The following is a 16,915-nucleotide window of genomic DNA, read 5'->3' on the forward strand; positions in this document are numbered from 1 at the left end:
TTGAATAATCTCCTTTTCCACTCCAAAATATATCATTTCAGCTCAGTGTGAGGAAAAAAAATATTTTCCCAGTCCCCTCAAACCTCCCCCACCGCCACCCCACTCCATATTTAAAATTTATTCGCTGCCTTTGAACTGGGCGTGCGGATCAAAATATCCAGTGTTTCTACAGTTTTAAAGCAGCAGCAAGAGATTTTTTCATGGAAATAAGACAGAGGAAGGACACTTTATTGGTAACAGCAAACGGTCACAATATCTGCAACAGGCATTTACGTCACAAGTGCATGCACATGTTTTTATGCTGTTGTGTTTAGGCTCATTGTTTGAGTTAGTTATATTGTTGTTTCTGCTTTGTTTTAGTTTTTAAAATCTGGTTCATGTTCATGAAAGCACTGGTTGAAAAAATCTTCACAGTACCAGATGGTCAAATTTGCATGCATAAAGGAACATTGCAAAACACTAGCGATAAAATTTCATGAAAAAGTAATTTTCACAACTGGAAGGATGACAAGTGCAGCAGAGGCGGAGATTGAAAGGAATTTAAAGCCGCTCCCTTTATACTGAAACCTGTGACTGAGTGACCTTTCCTTTGTTCAGACATGAGGAGGGATTTTGGTCCGCTGTGGTTCTACAGATATGTTAATGCTTCATGTGGTCCGGCTGCAGAAATTGTGTGACAGACTAAATGTTTGAGAGGGGAATCCCTCCCCGCAAACTGAAAAAAATTGATATTCATTGAAGTCATAAAGTTTTTCTTCTTAAACAAAGAATCTTACAAAAAGATAAATCAAAACCTTAATAAGCAAGAGCGAAAACATGACCAAAACTAATTTTGTGTCTAGCATGGTGTGATCTTCTAGATGCATGAATGGCATAAATATTTTATCCCTGTGTGCAAGTTTAGTCTTTCTTAATGCATCTTGTTGATATGATTCTGAACTTTATGTTTCATTTATATGCTTTATCTCCCAGACGCAACGCGCCATATTTTTAGTCACTCCGTAATACTGCTGAACACACACAGATCTTCTATGTTTGTTCCTTGTCCTCCAGCGAAGCCAAATTAGCAAAGCTAATTGCCTGCTCGCTTTAACTTTTGATTTTGAGGAAAACTCAAACTCCCGCTCCTTTCCCCCCATAAACTGCGTTTCTCAAAAGGTTTAAATGTTGCTATAAAGACGTATTTCACTCACATAAATTATGAATGTTCACATTACCTCCCAGTCACCCTCTGCTCGTCTTTTGCAGCTCATAAATGTAATCGTTATGAATGAGCTATTATGATCCCAGCGGATGATGTGATTGGCACGACCACCTCAAAGCCCCGCCCCTTGCTCCAGCACCGAGACTTTGACAACATTTTAGTTGCGCACTTGGATGCCGGGAAGAGTAGATTCTGACCAGATGCTCAGAAGAAGGTTATAGGAAGGGATTAAATGAATCCTCCGAGGGCCATGGCCAGTATTTATCTCCTTCAGGCTTCTTCCTTTGTGCTGCCAACAGTTTAGCAGCGCTGGAATGGTGCATTCTGCCTCATTGGGCTTCATCCCTGTCGCCGCTGTTGCTGAAGTACACGCCGCCCTTATTCAGTTGTGCTTGCTGTAGTGACCAAAAGACATACAGTAGCTGGACATTAACGCTGTGGCATATTGTTTGAGTTGACCTCACGAATCTTCTGGAGAATGTGTTTTTATTTATTTCTTCTTTCCAGCCATGATACAGGGCAAGTCTCTTGTTGGCTTGTGCAGGTTCTTCAGTTTGTTGTTGCAGCTGCTTTCAATTCTGTGTTTGTTTTGACTGCGGCAGGTGATGAAATGTCACAGTGCATTCATTTGAGGCCATAACAAGTAATGGTTTGGACACTAACGTTTGCAGCACATATTGTGTAGATTGGTATCTGTATGTGTCGTTGCCATGGACTTGATTTTTAAAAACACGATATGTGCTTTGCTGTGCCGTGACATATGAGAGGTTAGTCTTCCTGTCTGTGCCATTACTTTTCCATCCGGTGGAGTGTTGCTTGCATTACATCAGTCTGAATTGTCAAGATTTTCAAGAAATGTAACCACAGTAAACAAACAAGAGAAATCTGGTTCAGCATGGCATGATGGGAACTGGGGCAAAAAAGATTGCAGATTAGAAAAGAAAAAACTGGCCAACAAACCAGCATCAGTCTTTCTTCCCGGCTAATGTTGCTTGGTTGCCAGCAGTTACCTTCAAACCTGTGAATTCCTCGAGCAGAGCAGCGCCACATTTCTTGTTTTGTGCGCGGCGATCAGCTGCATCAGCCGCAAACAGATGCCGCCATGCCGTAATTCAGGTATGACGTCCCGCTCTGTGCATATTCAGTAGCTAAGGAAGAGATGCGCGGCTGACAGTGTTGCTAGGAGACCTCACACAGCGACTGGTGCGAGAGGCTTGATTTCACCTCCCTCCCCCATCCTGGTGGACTGGCTGCCTCTCACCGTTCTGTCCTCTCCTCCTCCTCCTCCTCCTCCTCCTCCTCCTCCTCCTCCTCCCCCTCCACCTCCTCCTCTTTCTCGCTCTTGCCTCCATTTGCTTGCACCCTCCACTCCGGTACCACAGCCCACCAGCCTGTCTCAAGTTTTCCTGCCGAATCGTATTCATCTTCAACCCAGTTGATCCCTCCCAGTTGACTCCCTATTTATTGCCCCTCCTCCCTCCACCTATTTTTCACCAAGCTGACCCCCCCCACCCCCTCCCTCCTCCCTCTTCTTGATTCCCTGCGCTGTTCCCGCGGCCTCCATCTCTCTATCTCTCCTCCTCCTCGCCGGCTACGTGATCGTCTTGAGCTGCTCCTTCTCTCCCCTGAACACTTTGCCACTGCACTGCTGCTGCCCCTCTTCTGCTCTTTCGCTCCATGTTTTGCAAGCCAGAGAAAAATAGCATTTCTGCACTGTTCCACGATCAACTTCTACATACTTCAGCACGTGTCTGTCGGCTCACAGTCGCCGTGCAGTCGTTCGGATCAGGGAGAGGCGGAATAAACAATGTACAAAATGAGAGATGAAATCTTAAAGATCCATTATAAAGATCCAAACTGTTCTTGCAAGACGTCCAGTTTTAAGTTAATCACTTTATTTGTGCTCCAATCATCCTTGAAGGGTTGCAAAACAGAGTACATTGTCACGGAGCACTTTGACGAATGGATGATGCATACAGTTAACAAGATGTTCTAGCCGCCTTCTTGAACTCTAACTTCTTCAACGTCAACAGATCGAAAACAAACAAAAAAAATGAAAACAGAATGGAATCCTGTCCTGCACATGTCTGCCAAACAGAAGTTATTATTAAATGCATACTTTGAATATCTTTGTGGAAGCGCTGACCCTATGTTGGCGGCCGGATGGCGCTGTGAAGTGTCCCTCCGCTCCGCAGCGGGCGGCCGTGACTGGCGGCGGGGAGCAGCGGCACCACAGGAACACTCGCTGAGGTGGCCGCTGAATGGCAGCGGGTTGCATCACAGAGCGTTCCAGGAGTGTTAAATAAGTGGCAGTGAGAGGCTTTTAGTCGGAGGGAAAGCAAGTGCTCCGACTGCACGGCATTTCCAACGCAAATTTAAAAAAGAAAAGATGCTTGAAACGTTGAGCCAGTGTTTGGGTCACACGGTGGAATCAGCTGCTGCGCTTTTGCACTTGCTGCCTTACGGCCCGCTGTGCACACGTGTGTTTAGCATGCACGACGACTCTGAGTGTGTGTGTGTGATCTGTTTGCTTATGTACACGGGTGAGTGCTCTATAACCTCGCATGAAGAACGCTGCTCCATGAATCATGGATCCATCTGCCTTCCGCTTCCAATGAAGGCCAATTCCAGCGGCTCCTGAGCCTATCTGTGATTTGAGGCCTAACCATTGATCAAAGCCAGCAGTTGACCGCGGTGTCCACTTTGTGTTAGCTTGCAGAAATGACGCTGGTTTGGTAGGGCGAGCCTGCATGCAGATTTTAAGACAAACGGCCCTCGTCAAGAAAGTGCGGCAGAAAGCGGACCAGCTGCCAGATCCTAGAAACCCAAATCAAAGCTCCAGTTAACAAAAAGCCCAGGCTACCGTCACAGCTTCCAGCCTACCGTCGCAGCTCCCTAACCTAATTAACATTGAGTCAGCAAGCGCGGCAGCAGCGGCGGTCGAGGCTGTGGTCAGGGGTGTGGGATACAGGAATAGCAGGAGCGGCGCTGACACACAGGATGACACACTGGGCAGAGACAAAAGAATCCCACTCAGCCACAAAGCTCAACACGCTGCCCGGCCCAGGTGACGGTGCCCTGCGCTTTCACTCTGTCTTTCAGACTGAGGCTGAGTCTGAAAATTCAGCGCGGCTGCTGTTGCTTGGGATGTTGTTTACACAGCGGCGAATATGTGCAGATTAAGGACGGCATTAACGCTGCTACAATATGGAAATATCATCTATTTTTCATGGCCTTGTTATGCCGCTTGCATCCTAATCAAAGTGTACAAAAGCACAATCCTGACCTCATTATGGCAGATTGTCCTTCAGTTTTACGTTGAAATGCTGCGATTTTAGCAGAGTACGAGAAGAAAACGCAAGTGGTTTTAATATACATAACTGTTTGGTTGACTGAGAATTTGTTATGCGTTTATGCAAAGGTTTGACCTGTATTCGCCAATTTGCAGTGACTTAGCTTTGTTGTGTAACAGTCTTGATCAAACATTTCTGCCTAGTTACATTATAATTGAGAAAAATTTCTTGAAATTGGTTCTGAATAAAAGTATGTCACTGTATTTTCTAAAGCAGCACCACCCGGCCGTCAATGCTTCCTCTCATACTGTTATGCTGTATGAAGTTCATCTTACGCATCTGTCATGACCCGATGATTCAGTTCAGTTGACTAGCTGTGCCCCAATGATAATGCTCCAATGACCACCAATGAGAAAACTTTAACCCTCTGTTTCTATTTACGTATGTTGGAAGAGGCTTGGAAACACGCATCAGCTGACAGCTGGGCCTTTTCCTGGCCAATTGCGTCGCGCACTGTCATCCTCCCTCATGAAAACACTGTTGGGCCCTGGGATATCTGCCCCACAACAAGCATGACTTTCTCATGGGGTGAGCGTGAGTAGGAAGCTGTGCATGCGCTACATATGACAAACCGCATTACTGTCTGGCTAGCAGACAGGCTTAGCTAGGCCATCCCGGGGCCTGCAGCCAGAGACGCTCTGCAGCTGAGTTGCCATGCTTACTCAAATATTCATAAGTGGATAATGAAAAATATAAATAGTTTTCATGCGATATGCAAGAGGTTTGGGGAAACAAAGCTGCAAACTCCATCATCGGCGCATCACCGCGTCTCTGCTTTGAAGGCTGCCAGTCGGAGTAACGGACGGCAGCGTTGAGCACGACACAGCGGGCATGATAAGCAATGACTCCCCTGAAGTTCTGTCAGCAACGTGGGCTCGATTGTTTGTGTTTGCACGGTGCGTCGACTGAGCCTCAGACTCGTCACTGTCAATCTTGGACTGAGGCAAAGCTGTCAAACGTGTTTGTGAATGATAAAAAGAGCTCATTGTTGCACCAGCTTCTTCATCTCCTCCTTCTCCTCTCTCAGGTTAGTTGGAGGAGGCTTCCTGTGACACACGCGCCCGAGTCTTCTTCTCTACCATGAGCTCTGGCTCTGCCCAGGATGTGGCAGTCGAGCATTTCCTGCGTGACATAGAGAGGCGAAGCAAGCGGCTGCACTGCGCTGTGATAGGCTGCGAGGAGGAGCGACCCCGCAGCGACATGAACCTGCTGTATCGCAAGAGCCGCTTGGACTGGAGGCAGCGGGACCAGGAGGGAAGCAAAAAGAGGTGAGAGGATCAGCGCACAGGAGCGCCGCATATATGGGATTACATTAGGGTTCGGTTCAGTGGGAATATAAACCTCTTAGGCGGCATGAATGAGTTTCATTTCAGATTCTTAATTCCGAGCACAGTTCATGAAGCCACGAGAGTTGGCCAGAACAGCCTCGGATAAATTTGCATAGCGGAGCCTCTTAATGAAGTTAATGTATTCTGTAGATGAGATAAACTATTAAAATGTCAGCAAGAATGCCAGAGGGCAAGGAGAGGCTAAAACTGGCGAATAAGAAAATTAAATAAAGTTGTTGTTTTGTCCTCAAAACTGCACACGTTCACCGGGGCTCGAAGGCTGACAGGTCCGGTCGGCCCGTTCGCGGACTTTGTGTCTAGTGAATGTGGGTCGTTACTGACTTGACGAAGCAAAAAGATCGCAAACATAAAAAGCAAATGTTGCGTTCATGGAGGCAGAAGCAGAGCGGCGGTTGTGATTATAGCGATTGTAGAATATATAATTAAATGGGAGGTGCAAACCTCACTGCCAACTGTGAAATGAGGTAAGAGTGTTTCAAAAACATACTTCTGAATCTGCTGCGACCATCATTCAGGGATGTAATTTGCATTAAGATGTGTGCAGGGTCAGTTGCTGCCAATGTCTTTGAGGATATGGACAAGATGTAGACCTCCTGCTCAGTAGGTGTCGCACTCACTCTATTCTACTGCTTACCAGGTTGGCACAACTAGCCGCAGTAAACATGGTGGCCCATTCATTTCAATGGAGTTGGTCACCCAGTGCATACATCGATTAAGTTTTTGAGTTCCAGGTTACTTCCTCATTATATGGGCCATGCCTCTGTAACTCATGTGATGCACCAGCATGCATCAGCCAATCAGAATGAGCTGAGACAAAACTGTGATGTTACGCTGGCAATAAATCTTTTCTGGGGAATTTATATATTTTATAATTTTTAGAAAGATTACAAGATCATGACTTAAAAATCTGCAATAGAAAGATTTGTTATGAACCGTGTTTCAGGTCCGAGGTGTTCTGTCAGTGGTTTGACTAGCGTTTATTTTTGTATTGCGGTCTATGGGGGAAATGCTTTTTGGGCCGCATAGGGTTTTTGGCTGCAGTACCTCAAGAGGCCACTGGAAAACATTGCAGCGCTGCCTTATTGCCAGTCAGGTATCCAGCTCTTCTAATGCATCCATGGCCGCGGCCCATCAGAGTTGGAATTGTGTCGCCAAACACGTGTTTAGGTCACAGAGGAGGCAAACTACAGGACTGCAGGTCAGGCAGAACTCTGGGAAAATTCCACGTCTGTCCTGCAACTCAAACTGCGCAGCAGAGGCACAACACCCAAGACATCCACCCTGGGTGTTTGGGAGGGCCTTCCTTCCGTCCAGGCGGCCCTCTCACCCTCCTCATGTCACAGCAGTAATTGGAGGCGCTTCGTGTTGGCAGCAGAGATCAACATCCTGCCAGAATCGGACCGGCCGAGGTGCAGGGCACCGAGTGGGACAGCGGGACACGTCGAGTGACGAGAACAAAGCCAGAGCAGAGGAGGTGAGAGGCGCGACAAGGCCGGCGGTGATCTCAAACAGGGTAGAATGGTGGAGTCGGGGAGGGGCACAAGGACGCAGGGATGGACACAGAATGGACACCGCACGACGGACCGTCGCAACGACCGGCGAGCTGCTGGGAGCGAAGAGGCGACATGAGCAGACAGTCGACGCTTCAGGGAGCCCTCGAGGGAGAAATCACATCCAGGAAGCAAAGGCAGCTGTGGCGGTACACAACACTAAATAGGTGTTTTAAATTAGAGACAGTTTCCTAATGTACTAATACAGGCAGACAGAGTTATTCCCACTGGTGGCGAGTGGTGGGGGTGAAAAAGCCCTTATTGCCAGACGAGGTTTTATTAATTTCAGCGCAGAATTATGTGAGCGGTCGGCTCCGATAATAGGCTCACAGGGCCGCAGCCTGGCACCTTCAGCGAGCACAAACACTGAGGGTTTAAAAAGGGGCCTGCAAAGCCACCGTAAAGCAATTCAGTAATTAATATGCAATTAGATCATTAGAAAGAGAGCGGCAGAGGGACGTCTGCAGCAACCTGCTTAGCCGGCTGTCTTCTCTGCTGCAACATCCACCATCACGGATTGGCTGTAAAATTGAGGTAATAATAGTAAATAGTACCTTTTTACTGTAATAATAACATTAATAATAGCCTGGTTATGTGGGTTAGTAACAAATGAATCATTCATTTTGATGATGACTTTTTAATGTTCAGGACACATTTAAAATCATCATACATTTCCACAAACAAGAGGTTTGTTTTGATTATTTGTTGTCGACACACTGTCAGAAATGTGAAACTGGTGAGGGAAATTAATGTAGGCTAACAATGCTGCAATAAAAGAGTCAAACAGATAAATGAGCAGCAGGCAGTTTCACTGGCGGAATGATTTCCCCCCTCAGTCTCCCTTACGTCACCCCGAGACCAGCCATAACTCAAGGCAGTCAATTAAAGTGTTGTGTCTCGTGTCAGATGTGTCAGTGATGGCCACACGACACACACCTTGAGTCGGCAGCGCAGTTTTACCATGTCAATGCCCCGACTGCTCAAATGTGCTCTCATATAAAATACTCAAATACTTTTTTTTCCTTCTTGAACGTAAACAAATCTTAATCCTTGCCCCAAAAAGGTCTAAATAAGTAGCGGCAGAGTCGCCGCGAGCGGCGAAGCAATCTGAGCCCTGATTTCTCCGGAAGAAGCCTTTGTCAGCTTGACTGCCTTGAAAGCTTTTGGGGCCGGGACTCTGAGGAAGACGTGGCATTTCGGGGTCTCTGGATTAATCCACTGAAGGTGTCTTCAAGGGGCAGAGGACCAGCAGACGACCTCATGTAGTTTGACTGGCAAGGACAATGATGTACGAGTCTCCTCGCTTCTGTTTGTTGCTCGATGGGATCAATACAAAACCCTCAGCAGGTAACAAAGAGAAGAAAAAATTGATTTTCTAGCAGCAGATTTGTCTTGAGTGGCTACAAAGAATTGCAGAAATGATCTTTGGACAAATGGAGAGGAACGCTTGAGCCAGTTCTGATTATTCTGATGAAGTCTTCCTGGTTGTGAATAAACAGCCCTTTAGGAAAAGATGGAGATTTGCACAGCAGTCACGTAATGTGCAGGTAATCAACAGAATTTTGAGGTGAGATTTTAAGCAGAGTTGGAAGAACATTCTTTGAATCCGTATTAAAAGCTGGAAGCCGCCTAATTTCTGTATCGTGTTGAAGACAAGACAAGGAGAGAAACAGAATAGACACAGATGCCAACAAACACCACAGAGAGCAACAGGTCTGGGACATTGTGGAGATGTGAAGGTCACAGCGCGCCATCAGAGGCCCTGAAGACGTCAGCGTGATGGAGACAGACGCACACGCTCACCCGAGATAGAGGAAGACAAAGGACGACAAGAACCGAACAACAGTTTGAGCAATCGTGTTCAACGTGACAACCAATCGAGCGCTGGGCACGCACGCCATTGGATTGTTTCATTCGTAAAGTGTGTGATACAAATGAAAAAAAACACAAAAACATCTTTTTGTGTGTGTCTTTTTTTTTTGTAAGTTGTAGACCAGCGTTTCTCAAATGGTGGGTCATGACCCAAAAGTGGGTCGTGGAGTTGTTTTGATTGGGTCGCGGCTTCTTGGGCAGTTTCCCTTCAGATATGTATATGTGTATATACATATATATATATACATACATACATACATACATACATACATACATATATATATATATACATATATATATATATATATGTATATATGTATATATATATATATATATATATATATATATATGTATATATATTTATATATATATATATATATGTATATATATATATATATATATATTTATATATATATATATATATATATATATATATATACATATATATATATATATATATGTATATATATATATATATATATATATATATATATATATATATACATATATATATGATAAGGAAAAATGTGGGTCCTGAGAGAAGAAAAAGAACTTTAGCTTTTCAGGCTTGTAATGACACCGTTTTTGCTGCTACTAAATAGCTGATATTGATATAGGTGGCACTGTGTATTAGCGAGAAACAAACCAACAAAGGTTCGGCGGTTTGAAGCTTCTCCTCTGCCCATAGTTGGGAGACCAACGCGCCTTTGAAAGGGCAGCAGAACCGGCCTCTGTTCTGTGCTAAAAATTGGCTCTTTAGTCACCGTCAACTGCGAGGAGTCACAAGTTGGCGTCCGCAGGCGTCGATGGGCACGAGTATGTATGTACGCGCTGGATGCTGGATCTCTCTGAGGCTACATCAGACTGCCCCACAGCCAGACGCCAGCCGGAGGTAGCAAACAGGAACCGCTCCGCCCCACATCCCCTGCTTATGCCACTCACCGCGGTGCCTGCCAGTGGCGATCATCTCCCAGTGGCCTCCGCCGGCGCTCTGCTCTACCTCAAAAAGAAAAAGGGAGGGGGGTGGCAACTGATCTAAAAAAGAGTGCGAGTAACCCGTGACCCGTAGTCATATGTCGTTGGCTTTGCTGCGGCATGACGAGGCCTCTTGCACAACAACTAATCGCGCATCCGAGCGCTCTAATTGCACACTCGGAGACACAGTTTCCCGCGGCCTGGGATGTGCAGACCCAGATGTGGGTATCCAGATGTGCTCCCTGCGTCTGTGCGGCTGAGGTACGGTCAACGCTTATTAAAAAAACAAAAAAAAACAAACAAACACCCAAAGAAAATCCACATCCCCTCCCCCTCCTTTTTGCTCCTCTTCTGTGACGTTTTTGCCCTCAGATGCAGTGCTTTTTTATTTATTTTTACACACAATGACATTTTGTGAAGGCCCAGTAACTTTCTACACAGGACTTGTTAATAATAATGAAAAAAAAGAGCCCTTTGCAAAGCAAGTCGACCAATTGAAGCTTAAAGGCCAGGAATTTGCGACGCCTCTGGGGGAAGAGCAGCGTCCACCCTGGGGAGAATGCCGTTCTATCGCAGCGGCCGTCTGTGAAACAAACGGAGGCAAGATGAGGAGTTAGAGAGAAAAAAAGCCCTCTGGTCACCTTGTGGTTTACGTCAACAGCTTGAACAGTGACGTCTGAGCAGCTGGTCTACAGCAAAACACTTTTCCATCCTTTTTCACTCTGCTTTACTGTCCAAAATTTACATTCGCTTAGTTATAAAAAACACATTTTCCATAACACTGCATCGTGAGCTTAATACAAGGCCTGCGGCTCCGACCTTTTCCTGTTTTTTCTTCTCTCTAAACACTGCAGTGTTTTGTCAGATTTCCCTTGTCAGTTTTATTTATTGTTGCGGCAGGCCGCATCATTGATGATTTCAAAGACAAACTATCAAACACATGAAAAGCACTACTGTTCCCATGGAAACGGATTAAAGGCTTCTGGTGATCATGAGAGAGGACCACAGATGTGGGCTGAGGATATAAAGGTATAAAGAAATAAGGGAATTCCAGCGGGCACGGCGCACATGAGTGGTGTTTTTGTGAGCAAGGAATTGATTTTTGCTTGTGTCGTTTTTTTCATTTCATTTTTTAAATTAAATGCGGGTTTTGGATGGAAAGATATGTTGAACGTCAGAGATGGAGGAGCCTCTGGGGCATTTTTCTTCTTGCAGTGAAAGCCACGCAGGCTTTCCTTTAAGTTGCAAGGCAGGCGGAAGGAGGGAACACAACGAGAAGGTTTTGCGCTCCACCGTGACTAACACCCTGCTTCAACGCCTTCACCTTTCCAACCGCAGTGCCGGCCAGAACGACCCCTCGGCCACCGTGGGCAAAGTGAGGGACTTGGCTTCCTTCCGCCGACATTTCCGGATGGGTTTCATGACCATGCCAGCCTCCCAGGACCTCTCCCCTCACTCTTGTGCCTCCGCCATGGCGCCACGCTCACAGTCCTGCCACGCCGTCGGTGCCGGGGACGCAGGTCTGGAGAACGGAGATTACTCTGACACCCAATCCCAACACGGCGGCCGCTGCCCGCCGGCCAAACCCAAGCGCCACCCCAGCACCCGCCTCAGCTCCTCGTCGGCTGACGGCCGAGGGGTCGCCGAGACGCCGCCCCCTGCGTCCTCTCACTCGCAGTCCAAACACTCAGAAAAGAAAAACGGTAAGAATAGTCTTCATTTTTGTTGCACGTGCATATTTTGGATATCTCTCTTTGTTCTTTCTCCATCTCTGCTTTAATCCCTCCAACAGCCATGAAGAAGTCGGACTCCGGAGAGATTGGAGCAAAGAAGGTGCCTCCTCTCAAGCCCAAGAGGAGTCCCAGCACGCAGCTCTCTTTCGACCCTCTCCCTCCACGTGTGCCTCCCTCTGCCTCATCCTTGCCTTTCCAGGCAGCAGACTCTCAGATCCAAACGGGACACGGCGAAGACGAGCCGGTCTACATCGAGATGGTGGGCCAGGTGTTCACCAGAGACAGCCAGACAGCCACGCCCCACCCGGTCACGCCCGTGGCCACCACGCCTGACTCCGACTCGGACCAGAGCGAGGCCATCTACGAGGAGATGAAGTACCCGATGCACGAGGACCGGGAGTCCCACCGGCATCCACCCCCAAAACACGACAAACCCAGAAACTCTAAACACTACCACGCCACGCCCTCCTCCTCCAGCAGCTCCTCCTCCCTGCCGCGCCCCTCCTCCTCCTCGCCCTCCTACTCCAAGCCAAAGGCGTCCGTCTCCATCTCGCACTCGTCCCCTCTGCCCTCCTCCGCGTCCTCCACCCCCGTCCCCCAGGTCCTCTCCACAAGTCCGCACACGCCGCGCGCCCCCACACCTTACCTCCCGCAGGGCGGTAAGTCGGAGGTGGAGTCCAACACAAAGATCCCCGCCCCTTTCCCCAACCTCCTGCAGCACCGCCCACCTCTGCTGGCCTTCCCTCAGCCAGCGGCGGCTTCCAGCGGGGTCGGCGTACAGAGCAAGGCTTCTTCGTCCGCCAAAATGGGCACGCAAACGTCTGGCGTGACGACTCAAGCCAGCAGCTCCTCGGCCACTTCCTCCAGCGCCTCCATGTCTCTGTCGGGCTCCAAGGAGTCGTCGGGCGGCGGCTCGTCTCAGCAGGACAAACACAGCCGAGAGTCCCAGCTGTGCCCGGCGCCGGGCCTCCGAGCCAGGAGCCACTCCACGCCGCTGCCGCCGTCCTCCAAATCCACCTCGCCGTTCTCCCACCACCACCACCATCCACACCATCGGCCCTCGCACTACCACCACTACCGTAAGCCTGACAGGGGAGACTCCCCCGTCCCGAACAAGAGCAGCTCTCAAACGTCCACGGTCCAGACCCAAACCACAGGCACAGGCAAGGAAGGCAAGTCCGTCAGCTTCCTGTTGAAGTCGGACAAAGGAGAGCGTGACAAAGACAGGGACAGAGACAAGGACAGGGACAAGGATCGGGACCGGGAGAGGGGCAGAGACCGAGACAGAGACAAGGAGAAAGAGAAGGAAAGCGACAGACACCGGGATAAGGACAGAGATCGGGACAGGGACAGAGACAGAGATCGGGACAGGGACAGGGATCGCGACAGGGACAGGGACAGGGATCGCGACAGGGACAGGGACCGGGATCGCGACAGGGACCGGGACAGGGATCGCGACAGGGACCGGGACAGGGACAGAGATCGCGACAGGGACAGTGGGCCGCACTCGCTGCCTATTGATCAGGGTCACTCCTCGAGCAGCCAAATGTCCCAAAGCAGTACCAGCTCAACCCCAACGCCTTTATCCTCGTCCCAGCGTCCTCATTCCCGGCCCCACCTTCGCTCTCACACCCCTCACGGGCTGCCAGCATACAAGCCCCCGTCGTCGGACAGCCCCCTGCTGTGGACCTACCCCTCCGGAGGCTTCCGACGGCCGCCTGCGTACGAGAGCCTGAGGGCGAGCTCTCAGACGCCGTCCCTGCAGCAGCCCTCCAGTCTCACCGGTGTGGGCGAGGGGACATCGAAGAGCAACGGAGGATCAGCGTCGCTCCAGTCCAAGTCTGGCTTCATGCCCTGGGACAGCAGCGGGAGCTTAGCCGCAGATGAGGGATCTTACTGGCCTATGCAGAGGAAATTGTCCTTTAGCCACGGAAGCAGAGAGACGGAGAGTAAGTCACAGGGGCAGTTTTAAGTATGAGTGTAAAAAATGTTTCAAGAACTGGCAGTTTTCAGATCCTGTTTTCTTTTTTCTTTCTTTTCTCAGAGGACGAAGGGCGAGCGTGGAACGGCAGTGTGGACGCCCTGCTGAGGATGGATAAGGAGGACCACGGCATGGGGTCGCGGGGCGGCCATTCGGGCATCCCGGTCCACTTTAGCAGCGCCACCAGCAGGGCTCACAGTGAGTCTTTGGCTGGGGTGGACAGCAGCCCGGGTTTCAGAGCCCTCCCCAGAGTTGGCCTGCCTCTCCCCTGCCAAACATTCCCTGCCTGTCGCAATGGAGGTAGGCAAACGCTCAGCACTCGTCATGTCTCAGTCACGACCTCGAAACCCCAACGTTCTGATTAAGCGAGTAAAACGCATCAGATTTACAATCAGATTTTATCCACTTGTTTTTCTCTTCTTTGTTTTTTGGGGGGCTTAATCATGCTGGTTATTTGCTCTTTGCTCCTGGCAAATCAAACGTCGCTCGCCGGCTAAACTAGACAAAGTAACAAGAACTTCTGTATTTCCTCACAAAGACAGACGAGCAAAGACTGATCTCTTCTTTGACTTCTTCTGCACTGATTTTGGCTTTGAAGTCTCTATCAGTCTCTTTGCATCTGCACTCAAGGATAAATCAGAGCGCCGCTGTTTACCTGGAAAGCACTTTTCCTTGAAATGAATCAGAGCCAGTAACAGAAAGAGAACACCCGTGCACAGATTCTTTCATGAGTCCTTGGTTTCATTTCATGGCCTTTAGAAAAACTGAAACAAACATTTTGGTTAAATGTTTTTTTTTCTCAGTGAATTTACTTCAGCTCAGTTTCTCCACAGACATGTTGCAGACTCATTGCTGGGGTTGCAGTTAAAATTGCGGCATAAGGGGAGTGCATATAGCGCAGATGGCAAAGAGTTACTGTTGACTTTCTCTTACTTGCATCACTTCTGTCACTTCTGTGTCAAACCTCGCGTATGATTGAAAATATTTCTGGGGAAAATCAAATCAAGATATTATTGTGGTTATCTCAATAATTATTGAACAGCAGATTGTTAGCGATAAGGATGATCACTTGTTTGACACTTAATACATCACATGAGGGTTTTTTTTTTAACAGCAGAAGAAAATCAGCTGGCAAGAGTCTAACCAAAGAAAAAAGCTACACACATAAGTATCATTCGTACGAAATGAAATACGTTGCTTCAACATCCATTGTCTATCATTACATGCAGGCTGTTTAATTGACTCACAGCTAAAAATACAACGGGCACACCATGTACAGAAGCAGCGTGTCAAGACGCATCAGCGTGGCGAGACACTCACGGCTCTGTGTGTTAAAAACGAAAAGTTATATGCAGCGTTCTCATTTGCAGGGACACAGTGTAATGTTTGTCTCCTTGCAGAAGTGGGGCGGCTGGGCCGCTCCTCCTCTGCTGCCGGAGTGAGACAGGTGGGTGGAGGAGATGTCCAGAGACAGAGCAGTCTACCAGCACGAGAAGCCCTGAATCAGGTGAATACACCACACGCAGCCTCGGCCCAGCCGGAAACTTTGCCGTCTTCATTCAAGAAACGGGGAGAGAGATATTAATATTGTTCTCATTATTACTTCCCCTTCTGCTAGAGACAGTGGCCCCGGTAGGTCTATTTATAGCAGCGAGATATGCCCAATGAGCACAATAAGGTTTTGGCCTTCCTCAAAAGAAGAAGTGCTGCAAAGGTGTATGACGTAGGTTGATATGTAATCTGTGAAAAAAAAAGGGGGGGGGGGTAGCAGACAGGGAGAGAACACGCTGTGCTGTGTTTTGGAGTGATGAGCTGCAGTCCTCGAGCTGCACATTTTGCCCAGATTCTGGCTGCATAGCAAGTGCTGACGCAGTTCTGGTGTGCTGCAGAGAGGCTTTCATGCGGCTGCTTGACCCTCCCTCAACCTGCGATAGACGAAGCAGCGCTGCATCCTGGTGGCAGCCCAGGGGAACTGCAGATTTATTTTTCAGCCCCGGCATGTGCCAACATTTTGCTGCTTTACAGCAGCAATGCCTTTTATGTGCAGGCTACAAAGAGACTGACATTGCAAAATAAAGCATGATTTATTGAGATTTCATTTTTTTTTTTCTCCAGCTGCACGGTTTGGCCCAGCCGCAAGTGCCCTGCAGTCCCAGCGTTTCCCGGCAGCAGCAGCAGCTTCAGCTCCACCAGCAGCAGCTCCAGTTGAAGCAGCAGCTCCAACAGCTCCAGCAACAGCACCACCTGCAGTTGCAGTTCCAACAGCTCGCCCAGCTGGCGCAGGGACAGCCTCCCGTCGGCGGAGGCACCACCCCGTCCTCGACGCAGACCCAGAGAGATGGCAAGCTGCTGGAAGTCATCGAGCGTAAACGCTGCCTGTGCAAAGAGATTAAGGCCCACAGGCGCCCCGACAAAAGCCTGTGCAAGCAGGACAGCATGCCCATCCTCCCTAGCTGGAGACGGACACCTGAGCCCCGTAAGACTGGCACGCCACCCTGCCAGAGGCCACAGGCCGTCGTGTGGGACACGGCAATCTGAGGTAAAAAAAATAAAAAAATAAAAAAATAAATAAATAAATAAAATGAAAAGAAAAAAAAAAAAAAAAAAAAGACAGGCCGGCACCGATGGCACTGAAAATGGAGGGTGGGCACGAGGAGGATTTATTGAGGGTCTCACAATTCAAAGAGACAGGAGTAATAATGAGCTGTGCAGAGAGAAAGTTCCTCTAGTTGTGTGACAAAAGTTTCCTGAGAGCAGTACAGCTGTTGCAATGAAACAGTTTGCAAATGGGAAAAAAAGAGTAAAGAAAAAGTGTTACAATCAGACTAAATAAATCTCTTACCCGGGTGAATTTGTACTTGCTCTGTTCTGTGTTCTTTAAGACATGTTCTAATTGCC

General features: G+C 48.4%; 1 protein-coding gene across 2 annotated transcripts; it reads left to right on the forward strand.

The window, feature by feature from the left end:
* The first annotated feature begins 5,408 nt into the window (after window positions 1-5,408).
* Window positions 5,409-16,592, forward strand: nyap1 (neuronal tyrosine phosphorylated phosphoinositide-3-kinase adaptor 1). Of its 2 annotated transcripts, none has more exons than XM_076020454.1 (6): window positions 5,409-5,825; window positions 11,642-12,006; window positions 12,096-13,985; window positions 14,081-14,317; window positions 15,388-15,524; window positions 16,133-16,592. In XM_076020454.1, exons 1-6 carry the CDS (start codon window positions 5,638-5,640, stop codon window positions 16,553-16,555), a joined length of 3,240 nt encoding a protein of 1,079 aa, XP_075876569.1. In that variant the 5' UTR covers window positions 5,409-5,637; the 3' UTR covers window positions 16,556-16,592. The 2 variants fall into 2 exon arrangements, with proteins under 2 accessions (XP_075876569.1, XP_075876570.1); XM_076020455.1 differs by having other exon boundaries at window positions 5,422-5,825; window positions 15,418-15,524.
* Window positions 16,593-16,915: the final 323 nt, after the last annotated feature.

This window comes from Nelusetta ayraudi, unplaced genomic scaffold (assembly GCF_046127955.1).
Source record: "Nelusetta ayraudi isolate G7.1 ecotype Tasmania unplaced genomic scaffold, CSIRO-AGI_Nayr_v1 ptg000011l, whole genome shotgun sequence".
NCBI classification, from domain to species: Eukaryota; Metazoa; Chordata; class Actinopteri; order Tetraodontiformes; family Monacanthidae; genus Nelusetta; species Nelusetta ayraudi.

Excerpts from the sequence above, each read along its gene's own strand:
- nyap1 (XM_076020454.1), top strand. The coding sequence starts at position 5,638 with ATGAGCTCTGGCTCTGCCCAGGATGTGGCAGTCGAGCATTTCCTGCGT. Across the intron at positions 5,826-11,641 it reads CAGGAGGGAAGCAAAAAGAG|TGCCGGCCAGAACGACCCCT; the intron begins GTGAGAGGATCA and ends TTCCAACCGCAG. Across the intron at positions 12,007-12,095 it reads ACACTCAGAAAAGAAAAACG|CCATGAAGAAGTCGGACTCC; the intron begins GTAAGAATAGTC and ends TCCCTCCAACAG.